At 42.9% G+C, this 22,967-nt stretch overlaps 1 protein-coding gene across 5 annotated transcripts; it reads left to right on the top strand.

The window, feature by feature from the left end:
• Window positions 1–7,075: 7,075 nt before the first annotated feature.
• LOC146064621 (5'-AMP-activated protein kinase subunit beta-1-like) lies at window positions 7,076–22,579 on the top strand. 5 transcript variants are annotated; one of them, XM_083178348.1, is made up of 8 exons: window positions 7,076–7,204; window positions 11,183–11,381; window positions 12,263–12,429; window positions 13,368–13,461; window positions 13,797–13,911; window positions 14,373–14,506; window positions 20,950–21,018; window positions 21,105–22,579. In XM_083178348.1, the coding sequence occupies exons 2-8, from the start codon at window positions 11,238–11,240 to the stop codon at window positions 21,180–21,182; spliced, it is 801 nt and encodes a 266-aa protein (XP_083034474.1). In that variant the 5' UTR covers window positions 7,076–7,204; window positions 11,183–11,237; the 3' UTR covers window positions 21,183–22,579. The 5 variants fall into 5 exon arrangements, with proteins under 5 accessions (XP_083034474.1, XP_083034500.1, XP_083034484.1 ...); XM_083178374.1 differs by lacking the exon at window positions 7,076–7,204 and adding an exon at window positions 7,239–7,452 and having other exon boundaries at window positions 11,163–11,381; XM_083178358.1 differs by lacking the exon at window positions 7,076–7,204 and adding an exon at window positions 7,240–7,452.
• Window positions 22,580–22,967: the final 388 nt, after the last annotated feature.

Here is a 22,967-nt window from a genome sequence, read left to right as displayed (position 1 = left end):
GTGCACAGGTTCTCAGTCAGTCCTCAGGACCCCACACTACATGTTTTACAAGTCTCACAGAATCAAGTGAAATAATTAGCTACACCTGTGGATCTTTTAATACAGTATGTGTCAATAAGTAATGAGTGCACCTGTCAGATGACCTGGAAAACGTGAACTGTGTGGGGTCCTGAGAACAGAGTTTGAGAACCTCTGAACTAGTGTTTATGGGCCTTAAATGTGGTCAGATTTGTGACTTTCGGATATATTTTTTTTGTTTTACTTAAATGTTTCATTCTAATCATGGGGATAGATGGTATCCAAGCTACTTTCTAATGGATCAACAAAAGAAAAGCCAAGTACACTAGGTTATTAAAAGTATCATAAGAAAGAATGGGAACATATGGATAGTGAAGTCCGTTTTAAACTTGATCTAGATTTGATAATGTTTCTCCCCAAGAGGACAAGGGAGATATGCATAGAGCACAAAATCAAATGTTATGTATAACTTGATAGACTGTACAACATAGGATTGTATGCAAGGCACTGGTGACCCAATGACTGTATCCCAATAAAATAGTTGCTGTGAGGCTGGCATTTTTAGCAGATATTTTGCACATCTCTCGCAGCAACAATGGCACTGAAATGGTTCATCTATCTATCCGGTATATAGACTAGCTCAGTAGATAGATATTGGGGTGGTGGATGACTGGCCGATGGTCGGGATCCCAACCAACGGGCTATTCTCTCATTAGGGTCCATAAAGGCAGAATAGAACCTGTGGCCGAACGCAGTGAGCCGCCCAGCCCGCAAGGGGCATTTTAGCACCCACCCCTCTGTCGGAATACTGGCGGCCTGAATTCCGATGTCAGTATACTGACCACGAGATCACGGCCGGTCATACCACACCCAGATATTATATAATTTATTTTTTGTATCTAGTTACACTTGTTTAATGGTTTAGGTATATACTAATTCACCTCAGTCTCAACCCCATGCATCACTCCCCCCTTGCAAATCTTGCATTTGCACCTGAAACCCCACGCCTCTGGAAGCATCCCCTCCGCTCCCCACCCATGGATTGCATTTGAGCGATCGCATGTGGTTAAAAACCTCATACAAACGCTCCTGCAATTTGATAGATATGTGCAGCACATACCATCTATTGACGCAACATTTGATGGTGTGCCCATGCATTAAGTGGAATGGTCCCTTAAAAATGCATACAATCATTCGATTTATCATGCATGCAATACTGTATCTCACAAGTGTATGGGTAGTATAAGGAGAAAGGTCCAGAATTGTGGACCCCTTTTGTGATGAAAGGCAGCTTGCTGTGCAGACTTGTCATGGGACCTGTAGTTTCATGGCAGATGTAAAGAGGGACTGTCACTGAGCGCACTGTTTTTTATCTTTTAGATTACATTTTATATTCTAGCCCTGGAAACCCATCATCGATTATAATAGTTTGTTAGCAATCTTTTATTTGCACATAGATATACAAGTGTCCTACAGAATATCATTTTCGGCAAAGAAGAAGCCCGACACAAGAATATTGGCACATGACCTGGGGTGCCAATAGTGGCTCTTTGGTGTGACTGCAGCAAGGATGTATCAGTACTGTGTATAGGGATCAGAGATATCTATTAATAAGTGCCTCTGCTATAAACACTTGTCTTTATCTGAGTTATACAGTTATTCTTATGTTGATCTTTATTTGGTACTGCTTTCCTAGCACGGCGCCCATCGCAGTAATCATGTACATTTTTATATGGCATACAATCTGTGCGATGCCTGCGATTTAGGGTTTTAAATCGCAGGCATCGTATGAAAAACAGTACTATAGTTAGCTACGATGCGTGCAATGCGATGTATGCGTTTAAATCGCAAGCATCACACTCATCGAGTCACTTGTATGGATTGTATGTAGTTGTAGATGTACAATGAATGCGATGGGTGCGATATACTATGGTGTATGTATGCCCCCTATACGTACAAATTGTCTAATCACCCTAAAGGGTGCTTTTAAGCACCCAAATGGTTGCTTACAATGTTAAATGCAGCCCCACATCAACCCCCCGGGTGCTGTTAAGCACCCAAATGGGTGCTTACCATGTTCAATGCAGCCCCATGCCAAATCCCCGCTATAAACGTGAACCCGAAGCGTGGCGAGTGCAGCGGTACGCGTCCTCCGACATTTTCATACCCCCACTATCCACGTCGGCGTGGAGTTGAGAATATAAAGTGTGGCGAGCCCGAAGCGTGGCGAGCGGCCGCGGATACCTTCACAGGTATCGGCGTCCCCTCGCAGGCTTCACAGGTATCCGCGTCCCCTCACTGCGCTCACCACACTTTCTATTCTCAACTCCACGCCGATGTGGATAGTGGGGGTATGAAAAGGTCGGAGAATGCGTACCGCCGCCGCTCGCCACGCTTCGGGTTTACGTTTATAGTGGGGGTTTGGCATGGGGCTGCATTTAACATCAGAAACTCACTCTCCAAATCTCAATAAAAATGCACCAGCTCTCCAAGACACCTCCACTTCTCACACAAACCCACAAAGAAACTTCAGGGAAGGAGGTGTCTCACACAGGGGATTGGAATTACAGTGAAAACATGTTTAGTGTTATGTAAACATATGTTACTATGCAGAATAATGGTTAATAAACCAATCAGAGATGTCACTATGCAGAAAAAGGGTAATTGGACCTATTCGTGATGGGCCTGTGAGCGCCAAATGTATGAAATCGCGTCCATCGCATACATTGTATGTATGTTTACAGTACAAGTGATGCGATGCATGCGTTAAAAATGGGTATGATGAAAAAAATCACTGTAGTCGCATTAATCTCAAGCATCGCATGCATCTTGTGGTGCAGAAACACATAAGATGCATACGATGCTTGCGATTATTGCGATGCTAATCGTGGGCGCTGTGCTAGGAAAGCAGTACCCTTTATTCTTTTTTCTGAATTTTCTGGCTGTACATAAAATATTAAAAAATTATTAAAAAGCCACAATCTGTCACATACCTAAAGATGTTCAGTCTCTTTCGCATCTTTTTCCAATTACACTAGAGACGAAATACACTGCTCATCGCCCATCAATGCAATAGGTATATGGGAGAAAGCAGCGTGTCCAGTAGTTAAACAGTGTTATTTATCCAATTTATCTATCACCACTTTCTGTTTCTATATCCATATCTGCTACTGTCACACGGATCAACTCGCTCAATTGTGGGGATTGGTAAAGCCAACCCAGGTACAACAATCAGCAGCATTACCGTGCAACAAACACATTGCAGGGATATACTGTACAGTATTGACACAATTTTTCAGCTTTTTTCCTCTCGCTGTGTATACTTTCTACTACTAAGACCACTAGATGCCACTAGAGTGACATTATATAATAGACACAAAAAACTGTTTATCTCTACAGATTCCCTCAGATCTTATGGGGCCTATTTTTCTTTTTTCTGAAAAATTGCTCACCAATATAAAAAAATATTTCTCTTAATAAGGCACTCGGTCTACCATATACATTGAGGTATCTCACACTACAGTGTTTAATGACTGTCAGAGAGACAGTTTTTTACTTATGAGTGAAATCTGACTGGTACATAAGATTAACATACATCTTGTAAATAGAGCTTATTGCTATTTCACGTTGTTTACATGTTTTTTGGTGTCATGTATGTGTTTCGTGATGACTAATTTGCCAAAAATTTGTCTTTTAAAAAATATATATATACATAATTAAACATTAAGTTTTAATAAGTGTGCCCCCAAACAAAGGGCCTTATTCTAGTTCACTCTTAAGGCTCCCTTACATTATGTGATTTGGGCACGATTTTGCCCGATTCGGATGAATCGGGGCGTGAAACCGTCCCAAATCGCATATGGAGACATCCCCTCCGACCCGATGCGCGGCCCGTGCGCATCGGATCAGAGACGGGAGGTCGGACGGGCTGCACATAAGATTTGAGCTTATGTGCTGCCCGGAGCCGTGCTCCCCCGCAACAGGGGACCTACCAGAGCAGAGGGATCAGGCGCAGGGAGCCGGGCAGCATCAGCGGGAGCAGGGGGGGGGGGCGCAGAGTACCAGGGAGCCGGGCAGGAGAAGACGCTGCAAGCAGCAACACTTACACAAAAAAAAGCCTATACAAACGCATAGGAAGCCATTAATTGGCTGAGACCTCTCTCAGCCAATCGCTGATTGGCTGAGAGAGGTCTCAGCCAATAAATGGCTTCCTAGGCGTTTGTATGGGGTTTTTCTTTTTTTGGAAGCGCTCTGCTGCTTGTGCCACTCACGCTGCTGCTGCTGCATCGCCTTCTCCTGCCCGGCTCCCTGGTACTCTGCGCCGCCGCCCCCCCTGCTCCCTGCCCAGCGACTTCTTGCCCGGCTCCCTGCGCCCCCCGCCCGCCCTCTCTCTGGTTGCGGGCACATCCCTGCTGCTGTCCCCCGCTCCCATTGTCCCTGCAGCTCCCCGGGAGTTGCATGTGATAATTCGCATGCGATTTATCACATGCAAAACTTGGCACATGAAGTGCCATCGCATGTGATCCCTCCCGGGGAGCTGCTGGGACAATCGGGTCCGACTTGTCGTTGTAAAAAATCAGACAAATGTAAGGGGGCCTTTAGAGGCAAATTCCTTCTTAGCTGGACAAAACCATGTGCACTGCAGGTGGGGCAGATGTAACGTGCAGAGAGAATTAGATTTGGGTGGGGTTTTCCTTCAAAGTGAGATCTATATTGCAGTGTAAAAATAAAGCAGTCAATATTTTCCCTGCACAGAAAAAAAATAACTCACCCAAAGCTAATCTCTGCACATGTTACATCTGCCCCCCTGCAGTGCACATGGTTTTGTCCAGCTAAGAAGGAATTTGCCTCTAAGAGTGAACTAGAATAAGGCTTTTCTCTTTCTTTCTTCATAACTTCAATTACTCTCAGGGGAGCACCTCCACATCATCTATTAGTGCCCAGGCACTGATAGATGATTCATTACACAATTTTTGTTGAAAATTGATAATCACAATTTGATTAGTACTAGTGCACTGGTATTCTGTCCCATTCCCCATGCAAAAACTGGTGACTGTGAGTTGTCATCCAGGGCCCAGGCAAAAAAAAAACCCACACCATACAAATCTGCAAGAGAATTGCCAATGGATATCTATTCGATATCAATAAACAATTAGCTCATTCTCTAATGATTTTCCCAGTCTGTGCAAATGTGCGAAAGTCTGACCCTTCCACAAGTCTGTGACAGAGACAGGCTAATTGAGGCTGGTGACGACCCTCCCTTAAGTTTTTCCTGATATTCCCAGAACAGAGCAGGTGACCACCCACATACGGCACCTTCCTGTCTGTCAAATTGCAAGGGAATTTCAAATAGATATTTTGGTACTCTTTACCTAGAAGGGCGCCCACGATTTTGATCGTGGGCATCATTAGTAAAAAATCGGGGCCATCGCGGGCATTGAATGCACCATTTCACACTTCAGGGTGCCTATTTGGCCTCTGTGGCCCATTTAACATTGTTTCCTATGGAAAAATCGGGTCAATTGAGACATTGAACAGGAAAATCGGGTCAATTGGGACATTTAACAATGTTCCCTATGGGAAATCGCGGGCATCGCGTCGGTCGCATCGCACCCGATTTTTTAGTGCATTCAATGCCCGCGATGGCCGCCCTTCTAGGTAAAGAGTATCGATATTTTTGCTATTTCCTTCACTGTTTTGGCTTGTCTGTGCATACAAACATCCATACGCATGCATATTTTTCCCATAACCAATATGGTTTGCAAATTGACACAATAGCTATAAGGTCTGATTAACCCCCTATACCAGTTGTGCAGTAAAGTAATTCATTAGGGATGGCCATTTGAAACTGATGGATGCATGGGAATGTTTTTTCGGTACTTGTGAGTTATCTGGGCGCCCGATTTTGGTACTAGATTGCATGCGATATCGCATGCGATTTGCATGCGATTTAGCATGCGATTTGCATAAGATTTGCTATTCATTTCATTACCCCACTATCCCCAAAGTGTGTCTATCAACGTGAACCCGAAGCGTGGCGAGCGAGGGGCGGCGGTACGCGTCCACCGACCTTTTCATGCCCTACTATCCACTAGGGCGTGGAGTGAGAATAGAATAGTGTGGCGAGCGCAGCGAGCCACCGAGCCCGAAGCGTGGCGAGCGCAGCGGACACCTGTGAAGCCCGCAAGGGCACGCGGATACCTGTGAAGGTGTCCGCGTCCGCTCGCCACGCTTCGGGCTCGGTGGCTCGCTGCGCTCGCCACACTATTCTATTCTCACTCCACGCCCTAGTGGATAGTAGGGCATGAAAAGGTCGGAGGACGCGTACCGCCACCCCTCGCGGGCTCGCTGCGCTCGCCACGCTTCGGGTTCACGTTGATAGACACACTTTGGGGATAGTGGGGTAATGAAATGAATAGCAAATCTTATGCAAATCGCAAGTACCCAAAATCGGGCGCCCAGATAACTCACAAGTACCGTTTTTTCTATTTGTTGCAATGATTGCAATGTTTTCCATCGATGGCTGATTTTATCCACTCTTGATACCAGGAAGGCGGAACCTCTATTCCATCGCGCACACATGGAACCATCGAATGGTTACCATTTTGACAACGCCATCACTACTTGATCTTGATCTCTAGCACACATCATGCAAGTAGAAATACACACATTATAATTTAGTCATGCTTTATTATATTGTATTGTGACAAAATTATGCATAAGTATTTCAGTATCCGGAAAAAAACAAATCAGTATTATGCAATGAGATTGTTTGTCCAACTCCATACAGAGCTTATACAACACAAACTGAGTATTACATCTTTGTATTTGATGGGAAATGTGTGTTTAGCTGCAATTTACTAATTAGAATTTAGAACCTACAAATAATCTATAATACAATTTTGAATTCTTATTTAAATAATAATAGTTTGCATTGCAAACCTACAGCATAGCATACAGTAACATTATAACGAGGAACAATGACTGTATCACCTTTACTCCGCTTCTGTATAGAGTAGACTAGTTGCTAAACAAAGTGTGTAAGTAGTGCAGGCGCCCAGAGTTGAGGCGTGGAACGCAATGCGTGCCAATGCTGCCCTGCCGGAAACGGGAGCTGGAAGCAGCGGAGACATAAACAAAGTTCTATCTACCCGCAACCAAAGTCCATTAGGATCAATGTTGGCAGGTAACATTTTTTTTCAGGCTGCTTTTTCTGTATGGCCGCAGGTCGCTTGTGTGTGTGCCGCAGCACAACGGGAGGAGTACACAGTTAACAAGGCAATGTGCATCACGGCCCGGCCCAGAGGTTGACAATCCAATGTCATTGAGTCAATTTCGATTGGTCAGCAACTGCAATGGGGCGGGGCCTTGCAGTTCAGCGTGTTGTTCCCTTCAGACCTTCAGCTTCAGTCGCTGGTAACTGGCAGCAGCGAGGTAGGGTCACAGGGTGGTTACGGGCTAGACTTGGCTTGGTACATGTATGGCATTGATATTGGTAATTATTTAATTTATACTGTACCTCAAATACCCTGCATGTAATTCAGAGCCGGATATAGACCCTATGGGGCCATAGGCAAGATATTTGTTTCAGGTCCCTCCTAGTTGGGTCTATATACATATATTTCTGTACCTTTACATGGGATGCAATCAAAATCCCAGCGGCAAAATCCTGACTGCCGCCAGAAGACTGGCACCAGAACGCCAACATCCAATTGTAGGGTTAGGCTGATGTGGGGGGGAGGGTTAGGTTTGCCTGTTGTTTTGTCCATAGCTGCAGTCATCATCATTACTATCTGGAGTATGCAAAAAAATCAGTCTGACACTGGAGTGTAATTTCCATCCATGTGCCTTTTGCGCACAATGTTGAGATCCATCTGCATCATGCTTTCACTCCGGGGTAAATTTTGAATGTGGTTGCTATGGGCAACATCCCATCTTCAATAGAACTCCCAACTTAGTAAATTTACTTATGATAATCAGCCTTTGCTAATCTTACACCCAGCAAGGTGTACACCATAGTAGCAATGAAATATGTGAAGACACACAGTGGAACAAAAATTATTTGTAACCTTATTTTTATCTTCCACAGATCTTTGCATCTTTTAATGTTGCATTATTTGGTTGATACTTCCTCATCTTTGTGGCCACAGCTTACGCGATGGAACGTACGTAGCATAACCCGCACCACCCTGTGTCCACGCCACCATCTATTACCTTTAGTAAAGTTGTGGCAAACAAAGCAGAGCGAGACATCGAAGCGTGGTGCACAAAGAGAGCCCTCAAGGGGACAATAGTGGTATTCTGAAAGCGCGTGGCCTCAAAAAGATGAGGAAGTACCATTTAGTTAAAATTTTTGGTACTTGTTTAGTTTTACGGTGGCAGTGGCCATGCGTCTGAGTCCCCTTGCGGGGCTCGGTGGCTCGCTGCGCTTGCCACGCTATCTAAATTCAACTCTATGCCAATGTAGATAGTAGGGGTATGAACTCTCTACGTTGGCATAGAGTTAATTCCGTTTATTTTAGATAGTTTGGTGAGTGCCGTACCCGGAAGTTCACGGCGGCCATGCTGCCGCCGTGAAACTAAACAAGTACCCTTTTTTTTTTTTTTTTATGAAAATAATACGTTTGTATTTTATTTGTTCAAGGCCCCTCTGAAACCCCTCACTCACATCACACCCTCATCATTACTATACTCACATCACCTCCTTATTTATTTGCAGTTTTTTATGTATTACCCTCCTCACAACACCCCTACATTATTACACTGTCCACATCACCCTCTTATCATTAACAAGCTTACATCACACCTTTCTCAATTATTCTCCCCACACCACTTCCTCATAAATACCAAGCTTACATCACCCCACACGATTCCCCTCATCATTATTTTGCTCACATCCACAACTCACCATTGCTCTGCTAACTTCACCATCATATCACAACTTACATCACCCCCTACAATTCTTATATCAGGAATTAGGATACCCCTCCCATCCTGACCATGCGGCTCATCATCATTAGCACACTTACACACGCACACACACACACACCTGTCTGTCGGTGACCACGCCTGCATTCTGTTTCTCCCACGCTTCTCAGCCCTTCACTTGCTTGACTTCAGCAGTCACTGTTCCATATGTGATGCCAAGCAGTTACTACCCCCTATCATGACATCAGTCTCCGCCCCCTTGGTGTGATGTTAGAAGCCACCGACGCTTCCGTCGCTACCTAATAACATGGCTACCAGAGGAGAAAGTGCTTGCGATACTGATTGAGGTAAATCCTCATTCCTAATTTTTGTTTTTCCATTTTGGGGATTTTTGCCAAATTCCTTTGATCACTTGCAGCAGAAAGTGTATTTGTGTTACAAACCCATATTCATGGATTTTCCATCATTAGCTTAAGCGCCAGGAGTGGTAATATTTAGGACACTACACATTTTGTTTTTAATCCTCATTCCTGCTTTCCATATCTGATATTTGTCTCCCTAGTGTCATAATGCAGCATTATCCTGGGTCCCAAAGATTTTTTTTTTATTGTTTACCTGGTGTTAGTGGTCCCCGAGGACCCCACCTGGCCCTAGCATTGTGGAAAATCCAGCGATGTTGCCTTGTGAAAAATCCATCTCTGATGTGATTACTCACAACCTAGTCCTAGTGTATGCAAGCATCAACCTTAGTGGGGCTTCAGATGTTCAGGAAGAAATGGATGAGAGCTCTACTGTCTGTCTATGGGCGCGATTTTCTCTAACACAGAAATGCGGTAAAAACCCTGTTATCTGGGTTTTTACCGCATTTCTGTATGCTCTAACCCCCCTCTGCAGTGTCAGCGCTGCGGAGGGAATTGCCAGCAAAAGCTGGTGATTCCCTGCAGAAGCCTATGGGCTTCTTACCGCAGCGCTGTGTGAGTGCACCGACACTGCATCGCAAGGGACAGCTCTTATCGCAAGAGCTGTCTCTTGCGTTAATAACCGCATATGTTAGAGCATATGCCTTTATTAATAATGCGATGCCCGGCGATAATGGGCAGCGGATGTTACAGCATCCCAACCTGAATGTTAAAAAGTCTGTCCGAGGTGTAACGGATTACTTAAAATAGGTAACACATGTATTTCAGCAGGGAAACAGTGTGAATTGCCAACCAGAGTTTTTAGTTAAAGAAACAAATATGAAAAAAGTCTCAGATTGGGGAAACTGCATGAAGTTCTTAGTCTCCTTGTAACCATCTGTACCATTATACAATGGGTTACAGCTTACAAAATATGTACTTTGACTGTCTAATAAGAGCAAAGCAGTGCTTTGAAGTGGCATTTTTATGTCCACAATTGAAAAGATAATTAATATTTTTAGCCTATGTAAGATAATATGTAATGTACCATCTATACCAGTGGTTCCCAGATTCGTTTACTCTGCAGACAGTTTGGGGGTATTTGAAAATAATATTGTTAATGGCGGAGAAGTCTTCTGATGACGGAAGAAGTCTTCCGTTGCTGTGAAGATGAACCACATCGAATAACTTCTGGTTCCATCTGCATCATCATCAGTGTCTCCTTGTGCTTTTGCCCAGCCAGCAATCCACTGGGAGCTACCTGCTCTGCAGAGGTAGAGGTCAGCGTTCATTGGCCCAGCGCTGACACGGGTGGAGGAAGCAGCAGCATTAATCCTACCACTGTTAGTGGGAACCCTGGAGACAGTACACAGCCAACGGCCAGACACAGAGGGACTGACTGCACACTAGTCTGCTACTCCTTAATGTAAGGAAGCCCATAAGGATATACATACCGCTCACTTCCTTTCCACGCGTTATTACTGTGGATATTTAAAAATGAGAGGAGGGGGTACTCCTAAATGAAACCCTGATGTAGGGGTACAGGAGAAAAAAAAGGTTTGGAACTGCTGATCTATACTATGGAAAGGGGGATGTACCATATTTACTGGGGGTAATGTATAGGCTCATGCTTATCAATATTCTAAAGACATTACAGCAGATTGTATAAGTATATGTATTTTTAATAAAATAAACAATAAACTTTAAAGTTTGTGGGTTTCATTACATTACTCTACCACCCCCACAAACACTTAATGGTTAAATTGGGCTCTTTTCAACTTTTTTGGTTTACTTTTGGCCTGGTTTTTCTCTTTTCAGTTGCTTGTTTTTCATTTCAGTGTTGGCAACAGTGTTGAGTAGTACCCTGCCCTGCATTGACCTGCTAATCACAAGATGGGGAACACCAGCAGCGAACGACCTGGTCCACTAAAAGGGCGGAGGGACAGCGGCGGGACCACAATAAAGGGAGATGGCAGGACCAAGATTCTGATGGACAGCCCAGAGGACGCAGATATGTACTCGGCCGAGGAGAACAAGGTGAGTGTGTTGCTTCCATTATCAGCACTGCATGCAGAGAGCCTGGGTCAAGCCGCGAATCATACACACTTAGCTGGTAGTGCTAGGCTCAGCTCGGCTGTGTCCTGGCTGTAAGCAGTGACTGGCAGCGACATCTGAGCAGTGTGTTACTGTAGGAGGGCAAGGTCCGCCGCCTGTGCCAAGAAATTATATATGAAGTCCGATCTTCACAGAGTTCTTTCCTTATATATTTAGCACAGCCTGAGATATTGTTACAGTAAATATTACAGGGCAAGAAGAGCCTGGATCAGGTTTAAAAGGTGTATAGTATATTTGAACCTTAATATATTGTAAGTCATCTTTTTATTATAAAATTGAAGAAGTCATGTTTGCTACATTTAGCACTTCCCTTGGTCAAGAAATCGCCGCATGAGCAGGACGGTGTCTTATGTTTTGAAGACCTAGATTTCCATCAGACAGTAAAAGCTACATTTTGTTGCTCTGGCCTACAAGGAACAACATGGACGGAGAAGCTGGGCATTCCTGCAGACAGCACAGACATAGAAAGGGTTACTGATTTTAATCTTTGAGTGATAACACCTCTGTGAGAGATGTTGAAAATATCCACTAAAAATGCCAGTGTCACTCACATTTGTTATATAAATTCATATAAAAAAATATTATATTTCCTATAAAAGGAAAACATTACAGGTCATTATGATAAATAAAAATATTTGTTTGGGAATTTTTTTTACGCGTTCTCTACATTCGTGCCATATTATTTTCCCTAATGTATGTAGCCTTTTAACACTATTTTGATACACATTTTGATCCTAATGAACATTTGGTTATTTGTCCATTATATTTTTGTTTGGAAACTACTACCCAAGTCTTTCTTGCAGGCTCCAATGGAGAAAGATGAATTCCTAGCATGGCAACATGATTTAGAAGTAAATGATAAAGCACCAACTCAGGCGCGACCAACTGTCTTTCGCTGGACTGGAGGCGGGAAAGAGATTTACTTATCTGGGTCATTTAATAATTGGGGGAAAATACCTCTTATTAGAAGGTACATTGCTATACATAATCATTCCCTTGTGAGATCAGTTTACAAACGGAATGTTGCATTAAATCAGGGGTGGCCAAACTGGTCCTCGAGTTTTACTAACGGTTCATGTTTTCTAGTGTTGGGCATCTGAAAATGCATCTCGGTTGGAACATACTTGGAGACTATTCTGATTAATCTTGTATATGTTGTGTGACTGAATCTGTACACACAGTCCTACAATTTTGCAGCCGTATCCTTTTTTTTCCCCATAACAAGTTCTGTTCCTTCCTTAAGGTGCCCATACACGGTACAACTGTTGGGTGCGATCACACATCTCATCGCACAGCACAAAAAGTATGTGCTGCACATACTTTTTGTACTAGATCTCATCTCATTGCATTGCAAAATCTATGCGATGAGATGCGATGCAATATTGTATACAATAATTGTACCCTGTATGGGCACCTTTAAAATGCCTAAGTTCGCCTGCCTTATTTATGACAGTCCCAGAAAATGACAGGTTACCACCCTCAAACTCCGATCTCCTGTCAGTCAAATTGCATTTTTTTTAAAATGCTTTCAAAAGAAAGCCCAACATGTCCAAATATAAAACAATAAAAATACATGCAGTTTACAGTTGGCATGAGTACAATGAACCTAATGTTGAGTACACCGTAAACAATATATTCATCGGGTCGAAATCTTAATATTGCCCTTATTCAAATCTGATCGCAGTACAAATTTATTCTCAAAATGGGCAAAACCATGCTGCACTGCAGGTGCGGCAGATGTAACATGTGCAGAGAGAGTTAAATTTGGGTGGGGTGTGTTGAAACTGAAATCTATATTGCAGTGTAAAAATAATGCAGCCAGTATTTACCCTGCACAGAAACAAAATATCGGTGTATGGACTGTATACTGTAGTGTTTAGTCTCTTAAACACATGTATTGTATTACAGCCACAACAACTTTGTTGCAATATTAGACCTTCCAGAAGGAGAACATCAGTACAAATTTTTTGTAGACGGCCAGTGGACTCATGATCCTGCTGAGGTACTTTCAGTCATGTTTGTGAATGGGTTAACAAATGTGAATTGCTGCTGTATGACTTATTAGTTAAATGTATGAACCGTAATGAATAGCTCTCTCCCAAAGTTAAATTGTGAAATGAAGGAAGCTTACATTGGTCCCACACTTACTCTGACATACAGACTAAACAGGTGTCCATGCGCCCTGCCAACTTTCCAATCCAATATTAAGTGGAATATAGCCGTCATCACACGCTCATTCTATAAGCATACAGTGTATTTTTTTTTCCTTTTGTGTACAGATCTTCAGAATGACTTTAACCTACAATTCCTAATTTCTCGTTCTGTTTCCATGTCTAGCCAGTAGTAACCAGCCAGCTTGGCACTATAAACAATGTCATACATGTGAAGAAAACGGATTTTGAAGTGTTTGATGCATTGATGGTTGATTCTCAGAAATGCTCTGATGTATCAGGTATGTATGTATGTGATTGCTAGCTATGGTAGTCTCTGTAGTAGAGTGGGTTGGCCTATTAGCATTCTGTCAGTCAGCCACATATCCGTTGCCTTTTTGTGCCTAAACAAATATAAATTATGTACCAAATGTAAAAAATATACACAGCCCATATATTATTAATGACATGATTGTGTTTTCTATATAGTATGGTGTCTATTTTACTGGCAATACAAACCGTTTTATGTAAATGTCACCATACATCCATGCTGCCCTCCATGGTGCCATCTACCTCAGGCAAATACATATTGTAAGTGTTCAAAATCACATCATTTTTCATGTTGACCTTTTGACAATGTTGACCCAATGCATGTCAACCTTTATCATTTGTCGACCTTTTGGCTATTTCGAACTAGACATGTTCATCCTAACAAACCATTCCCCTTGCATCATTATGTATATTTATGTTCTTGTTTGAACAGAGTTGTCCAGCTCACCACCTGGTCCTTACCAACAAGACCCATATAACTGTAAAATAGAAGAACGTTTAAAATCTCCTCCAATCCTCCCACCACATCTTCTTCAAGTAATCCTTAATAAAGACACTGGTATTTCAGTAAGTATATATTCTGGAATGTACAGGTTTCATTCTGTACTGGAATGCAGTATTTCTTTTTGAGGTTGCCATTAGGTAAGTAAAGAAAATAATGTGTTTACTGTGTCTATATCTGTGTACGGGTTGTCCCAAATGTATTTTGCCACAGGTGTTATCAGGGGTGCCGGACGCGTTTCCGACAGTCATTTACCCGACGTCGGGATCCCCACTGTCAAAATGCCGACAGTCGGGTGCCCGACGGCCACTCGCTATTTTCCCTCGTGGGGGTCCACGACCCCTATAGAGGGAGAATTGTATAGGTGGCTCGCGTAGCGAGCCACCGTGCCTGCAGCGATCCTGCAAGGGCCATGCTGTCTGAGTACGGGCAGTCGGGATCCCGATGTCGGGCTAATGACTGTCGGGATCCCGACTGTTTGAGCCCCATACCACACCTGTTATCAGTAACACATTGCACAGATCATGCACAGATGAACCATTAATAAGGTTTCTGAAGATGTGTTGTCCCATGAGATGAGCTTTCTTGCTTATTCTGGAGAAACCTTCCACCCTGACAAAAGTCCATGTCACTCTGACAGCAGGACATTTACTGGTACATTTAGGGGGTATTCTGGTTTATTCGCTCAGATGCGAATTCGTATCCTAGTGAACCAGATCCCGCCTTGCGAATGGCGGTACAGTTGGGGCTTTTGGGCTCATAAAAAATAATCCTATTTTAAACCATGCTGCACTGCTTGTGAAGCAAATGTAACACGTGTAGAGAGAGTTAGATTTGGGGGAGTTATTTTGTTTCTGTGCAGGGTAAATACTGGCTGCTTTATTCTTACACTGCAATTTAGATTTCAGTTTGAACATACCCCACCTAAATCTTACTGTCTCTGTACGTTACATTTCTCACACCTGCAGTACAGCATTGTTTTGCCCATCTGCAAAAATGACAGTTTGCTAAGAGGTCTGAATCAGGCCCAATGTGTCTGTATAGGTTCTTCCACATGTGGATGATATCCTGCTAACGCTTACTAATCCTCTTTTCTCCCTCACTATTTTGTTGAAGGTGCTCAGGGACTTTGGAGATCTAATTTAAAAATGAATACTTCTAAAACAGCAGTATTAGACTTTGGCCTCTTAAATTCGCTCAGGTCCATTTGCCTTAAATTATCCTAACAAAACGCAAACTATACGGGGATCTTCAGAACTGGTCTTCCCCATTTTATATCCTTGAATAGTCAATCAAATGACTTAAAAATGAACATACTGTCCCATTTACATTTTTTCAAGCTCTTCCGGTGAATCTCCCCTAGGCCACTCTCATGGGACTCCAGCGTATATTGATTTGATTCCTTTGGAGGAGACCCAGTATCTGGCTAAAGTTCTTGCATACTCCTTCACCTCTACTTTTATACTGCCCATCTTTGTCATGTAGATGGAAATGCCTCTGCTTTACAGTTTCCCACTTAAACATTCACAGTTGTGATCTTGATCTGTCTTCTGCTCCATCCCTTACCCCTGGCCTGGCCAATCTGGTCTTTGAGATCTACAAACAGTTCACGTTTTCCAGACCAGGAAAGTATCTGGAGCATAGATGTACACATTTGTGACTGCATTCATTCCTAACTGAAAAATTCTACAGCCACAGGTGACCTGGAAAACATGAACTGTTGGTAGATCTGAAGGACTGGTTTGCCCATCCCTGCCTTACCCCTTTTATGAGATAATCCACACTTCCCTTCCCGTTGTAACCAATAGGGCCTTTCAACAATGGATTGGACGGGCTTCATATTCTTATCTGATATTGCACATTTATGATTCATTCTCTCCTCTTACATTGATAGTGATGGGTTGAGTATTCCTTTCCAGTGCTTTCATAAATATCTACCTGTACTATGCTATTTTTTGCACTTCTTTGTTACTCTGGCACACTTCGAATGAGAACTAGGTACTTGTTTCCTAGCTCGGCGCCCGTCGTGTGTCATCGCATACCTTAAGTTAAGGTATGCGATGGATGCGACCGACGGGATTTTTGGGCTATTTTTAGCCTTTTCCCCGACACTTAAAAAATTGCGTCCATCGCATGCCTTAACTTAAGGTATGCGATGCGACCGACGCGATTTAACATTGAATGTATTGTATTCAATGTTAAATTCCTTTGTAAAATCGGGTCCATTGTATGCCATTATAATGGCATACAATGCAACTGCTGCGATGGACCCGATTTTGCATAGGGAACAATGTTAAATGGCCCAATGGACCCGATTTTTGATTGTATACCCACCCTGATTGGTAATTTGTATGTAAAATGCCCCCCCATTCTTAACGCAACCACACGATGAACGCCAACCCGAAGCGTGGCAAGCGGCCGCGTAATACCTGTGAAGTAATGTGTGTCCCCTCACGGGGCTCGCTGCGCTCGTCACACTATATAAATTCAACTCCACGCCGACGTGGATAGTGGGGGTATTAAAAGGTCAGAGGACACACTTCGAGGTAGCGTTAATCGTAGGGTGGCGGGGGGGCATTTGACCCATCAGGGTGGGGATACCGTGAAAATTGGGGTCTGGGGGGCATGTAACATTGGGGCCAATGTAAAATCGGGTCTCAGGGACCATTTTACATCTGTTCCAATGTAAAAATCGCATCCATCGCATGCGATGCGATCAGCGCGATTTTTTAGGACCCGATGGATACAATTTTTATCGCTGGCACCGTGCTAGGAAACAAGTACCGAGAACTACTCGAATCCCTCAGCTTCCCCTGTTCTTCAGCTAATGCTGTGTACACACGGTGAGATTTGACATTACATTTTGACTATATAGTCCAAATCGTATGCAGATCGCACAGGTTTTTTACCTTGCAATCCCGATGCTCCCGTGACAGCACAAATTGAAACCCAGATAGACAGGGCAGCAATGACTATCTATGCAAATCTAATGCAGATTGTATGAATTGTATATAAATAGTACAGAGTTAGCAAAGATTGCATAGCATCCGAATCTTAAGTCGAAAAGCAAGGGAATCTCACCATGTGTACACACCATTATTCAGGCCTGATCACAGAGTAGATTTGATTAGCAAAAGGACAAAACCATGTGAAGTTCAGGTGAGGCAAATGTAACATGTGCGGAGTGTTAGATTTGAGTGAGTTATTTTGTTTCTGTGCAGGGTAAATACTGGTTGCTTTATTTTTACACTGCAATTTAGATTTGAGTTTGAACACACCCCACCCAAATCTAACTCTCTTTGTCCATTTGCTACAAAATGTGCTTTACGATTTGGTCTGTATAACCCCCACTCTATCATAATCACTCTGTTGACCGTGACATGACAAATTGGAACAATTTTGTTTCATCAGCTTCTCCGGCAGAGCATCGGGAGAACTTTCTGAAGATATATTCGCACCAGTATATGGCAAAACAGCGCATACTCCAAAAGGAATGAGTAGTATAGGTTAATAAGTGATGAAGCATATAAATACAGTATCAGACTGATTTATTATTTCTATCAGGTCACATATTGATTGATATACTTTGATTGATATATTTCCAAAGACCACATGAGTTATAAATTGAATGTGCAGTTATCAATGAGTTGACGTTGGCTAAAATCAAGCCACATAGATCACAGCTGAGATTTCAACACCATGGTGAGACTCCGGCACTATATAGGAGTTAGAGCATAGCAAAGCACATGCGTGTCTGCTGTGTGGGTTATTATTACCTAACTAAAGACTTTATCTACAGTGCCATCAGAGGCGTAACTGCTTTTTTTGCGCCCCCCGCCGGACATTTTGGCCCCCCCCCCAAAAAAAAAATATTAACCCCCTCCTTACCCGTCCCCATTGCCGCCGGCGCTTCTGCCTCTAACCCGACACGCAGATCTGTGTCGGGTGACGGGCGGTCCCCGGCTCCGGCTGCAGTGCTAATATAATAAGAGACACTCGGAAAATGGCTGCCCCCATACAGCATTAGGGGGGCAGCCATTTTCCGAGTGTCTCTTATTATATTAGCACTGCAGCCGGAGCCGGGGACCGCCCGTCACCCAAAACAGATCTGCGTGTCGAGTTAGAGGCAGCGGCGCCGGCGGCAATGGGGTAAGGAGGGGGAGGGCAGGAGTCGGGAGCCGGGACCAGGTGGTAACTATAGTCCCGCAGACCCCCCAGGCGCCCACACCTGCCTAGCGCCTCCGCGCCACCGCGGGGGCTGCGGGACTATAGTTACGCCACTGAGTGCCATCATATTTGCTGTTTGGAACAATTTAATACAGCCATAACAAGTGAATACTGCTATCCTTTGGACAAAGTGTAATCTTATCTACTTGGAGTATTATAGTGCCCATACACTAGTAAGATTTATCTTCAGATCTGGCTGGTTGGAACAAAAACATGGTTATGGATGAATGACAGTTTGTCTGTTTTCCAGCATTTCAAAGCAAATGGTCAACTGTCATTTGCTCTCATCCATAACCATGTTTTTGTTCCAACCAGACTGATCTGCAGATAAATCTGCTTGTGTATGGCCACCTTTACACCATGATCATTTTTTTTTAGCTTATGAATGGAGTACTCAGTGGTAGCAATACTTATTGTAAAGTGATCTACAACGTTTTTTAAGTTTATTTGGATACAAATGGTACTTGTTTCCTAGCACGGCGCCCACGATATTCAGTCGTATGGCATCTTATGCATTGTATCGCATGCCATATACCCGCATGCGATGCGATTTTAAATTGTATAAGCACCCTAATGGGTTTTTTCAATGTTAAATGGTCCCCCTATACGATTTTTAATTGTATAACCACCCTAATGGGTGCTTACAATGTTAAATGCTCCCCCACGCCACCCCCACGCCACCCCCACTATCAATGCCAACCCCAAGCGTGGCGAGCGGTGGTGGTACGCGTCCTCCGACCTTTTCATACCCCCACTATCCACATTGGCGTGGAGTTGAGTTGATGCCTGCATCTTTCTGGATCTTCAGCAATGTCCAGGTTTCTCTTGTGTCTCACTTGCCAAAATCTGAGACATTTTCTACATGATTTAAGGAACTGATTTATTTTTGCTTTCTCTAATCCTCTGCAAATCTGTCCCAGCGTCTCTTTTTGTTTTCATGCTTTCTCTGATGATTTCCTATTTCCTAATATCTCCCATCTTATATCCAAGGACAGAAAAAAAAGCATAGATGGCCATTGTGAGATGGAGAAACTATACTTGCCATTGAGCCAGTACGAGTTTCAGTGGTGCAAGACAGATGGTGATGTAAAAGGATACACCAATCAGTATTGGTGTGCAGGGGGGGCACTAAAACTGGGCAACTCACTCCTTATACATTTGGTACACTGGCCTTGGTTTCCATCAGCCAGAAAGCAATCATCCATAACATCTGGGAACAGAAAAGGTCTACAGATTTAAGCTGCATACACATTCGACGACACTGCAAACAATGCAATGTTGTCAACCATTTTCCTTGAACTGCCTGGTACTCTTTGACAAACAATATAGTACACACTAAACGATTTACAAACTATATCATTATTGGCCACATTCTATTAGTATGCTGTTGCTGACAATATCCTCAGATTAAGCTGCATGTACAGATGACAAAAAACATACAAGAGCAAACATCATTATTGATATAGTCTATATACACTAGACCAGTGGTTCCCAAACTGTGTGCCGTGGCACCCTGGGGTGTCACAGAGCATTTGCAGGGATGCCCTGGGTTGGTTGTTCAGGACCAATTCAAATTATTTATGGTCTGTGTAATAGGCATACCAGTGCTGGTGGCTTACAATCATAAAATATGTGGACAAACAGAAGTGAATCTGTCCCTCACCACATAACATAAGGCTGAAGTATAAACACAATTTACTTCATTTAAAAAAATAAATTAATTACTCAATATGCACGATATGTAATTCTGACTAGTCCTTATCATTCATGTGGTTTAATTAAAATATTATCTAATGTGTACTCGCCTAGATACAATGCTCTCTTTTAATAACACCAGGTACATTCTCAGTACAAAATGCAAACAAATGTATACAGTTTAAATATACACCACCCTCTGTTTTATCTTGTTTGTTCTCTGTTTTATCTTGTTTGGTATGTTTGTAGGTTTTTCACAAATTCAGAATCACCATATTTATAGGAAATATCTATTTGTATTCATCTAAAGGTGGTAAAAAGTTTTTAAGAAACCTAGGAAATGTGTTAAGGTGCCCATAGACGCTCCGATGTGGGCATCTGTTTTGTGCTTGAATAGCACGCATTGCATCACATGCGTTGTGCATGCGATGCGATGAAAAGCATGTACAAAACTTTTTGTACTGTACGATGAGATGCCGCGGGAGTGCGCATTTCAAAGTACAAAACGGACACAGACGCATTGGAGCGTCTATGGGCACCTTTAGTTGCAGTCTTAATATAACCAAGAACTTGTTTTGTCTTTCAGTGTGATCCAGCTTTGCTACCAGAACCAAATCATGTTATGTTAAATCACCTGTATGCCCTTTCCATTAAGGTAACTAAATATTTCTGCAATTTAATGAATTTATCTTGTAAAATAAAATTATATATATGTTATATTGTATTTTACTTTTTTTTTAGGATGGAGTGATGGTTTTAAGTGCTACTCACCGTTACAAGAAGAAATATGTAACCACACTGATGTATAAACCAATATGAGCTGCATCCATAGACTGCATTAAATATTTGGGGAATAAGCTATAGCTGTCAGTAGTGAATTGAGCATTATAAAGATTCAGTAACTAAATCTACTATTAGCAGAGCATCAGTTGCTGTAGCATGTTGTAGTGCACATTTATGTGGTGAAAGTAGGAATACAGATGCCTAGGTATTGGTTATGCACTTCCCAGCTTCTCTTGTGCCTGGCTGTGTTGGGCTTGGGACTGCTTCAAGCAGCCTTGGATAACTTACCAATCAATGCTGCTGGAAGGGACATTATGGGCAATAAATATAGGCTGCTGAATTGATACTCAGAGTATGCTAATTATAAAGCATTGGTGCTTCTGTGGTACACTGTTGAAGTTTGATTTGTAGGGTTTTTGGCTCATAGCAGCCTACATGGTCACTAGAACCGGGATACGGTCATTTGGTCTACAGTTTGATGGTCAGCAAGCATTGGGTCGACATGGGTCTAGGTCGACAGGTCATTAGGTTGACACAAGCATTAGATCGACAGTCAAAATGTTGATATGGGGTTTTTCACTGTTTTTTTGAGCCGACGAGCTGACAGGCGTTATTTCATGCCCTACCATCCACTAGGGCGTGGTGGGAGAATAAAATAGTGTGCCGAGCACAGCGATGTAAGGGGATGCGGTGCACTTGAAACTGTGTCCATGTCGACTTTGTCGACATTCGGGTAAAAAAAAAACACTGAAAAACCCCATATCGACCCTTTGACTGCTGACCTTTTGACCGAATGACCTGTCAACCTAATAACCTGTCGACCTAGAGCCATGTCGACCTTTCCCCATGTCGAGCTAGTGGTGTCGACCAACATGCTGTAGACCAAATGATCCCAATCCTATAATCATCGGATTATTTACTTTGATTTTTCTCATGGGAAAATACTGGATTCCAGATGACCCATTTCAGGAAAGGATAAACTTCCCATCTTTAACAGATAATCATCTATTGCACAAAAGAACTCTATTACATAGAATACATTGAATTATGCAAGTACCTCCGATATAATAAAAGACTAATGCTGCTCCTCACCTCTATGGGAGGAAGTCAACTTTTTTGTGTGCTGGTGGCCACTAGATGGCGCTCGATGGTGTAATTCAAGTGTTGCTCCGTTCGGACGCACACAGCCGCCAGCGCTGACATTACTGTTTGATGGGCTGTTAACTAGTTAAAAATAATCTGCAAGCTCATGCATGTTTGGGCGTCTGTTCCAGGAACACTTGAAATGAACAGGAGGATGTCATTTTATTATTTCCTTTTTACTTGCCAACATCACAAACCTCATTTGGTATCTTCCATACATGTGTGTTGAAATGTACAGTGTATTTATCTTTTTTTAAAATACAAAATCTATATAAACATATTTATTCGTATTTTAATGTGTGGTGTGTTATTGTTTGTGCTCACAAATCAGCTACTGAATTCAGTATTCTATTTACATTTCACTCACTGCCAGAGCTGTCATCGGACAGTGATAGCTAGTACTCTCATACCGGGCCCGGACTGCTCATGGAGCTGGCAGCCAACAGAGTTAATTGATTACTACACTAAAGGCCCCCATATCTTAAGCTGAGGTATTGCATGCAGCCGCGCATGCCATACCTCAGTAACTTTCCGCCAGCTAGATCGGATTCAATAAATCTCATACAATCCCATTCACTGCCATGGGACACAATGTATCCTTGGTGGAGCACTGACAGACCTGATCCACTGTGTACGGGGCTGCACAAAGGATCAGAATCGTAAGTAAATTACATATGA

The sequence above is a fragment of the Crinia signifera genome, chromosome 1 (assembly GCF_055691185.1).
Source record: "Crinia signifera chromosome 1, ASM5569118v1, whole genome shotgun sequence".
NCBI lineage: Eukaryota > Metazoa > Chordata > Amphibia > Anura > Myobatrachidae > Crinia > Crinia signifera.
The sequence above is the reverse complement of the archived record's forward strand: the minus strand, read 5'-3'. Positions and strand labels throughout refer to the sequence as shown.

Coding starts and splice junctions, on each gene's coding strand:
- LOC146064621 (XM_083178348.1), top strand. CDS start 11,238: ATGGGGAACACCAGCAGCGAACGACCTGGTCCACTAAAAGGGCGGAGG. Junction 13,462..13,796: donor GGACTCATGATCCTGCTGAG/GTACTTTCAGTC, acceptor TTCCATGTCTAG/CCAGTAGTAACCAGCCAGCT. Junction 21,019..21,104: donor TGTATGCCCTTTCCATTAAG/GTAACTAAATAT, acceptor CTTTTTTTTTAG/GATGGAGTGATGGTTTTAAG.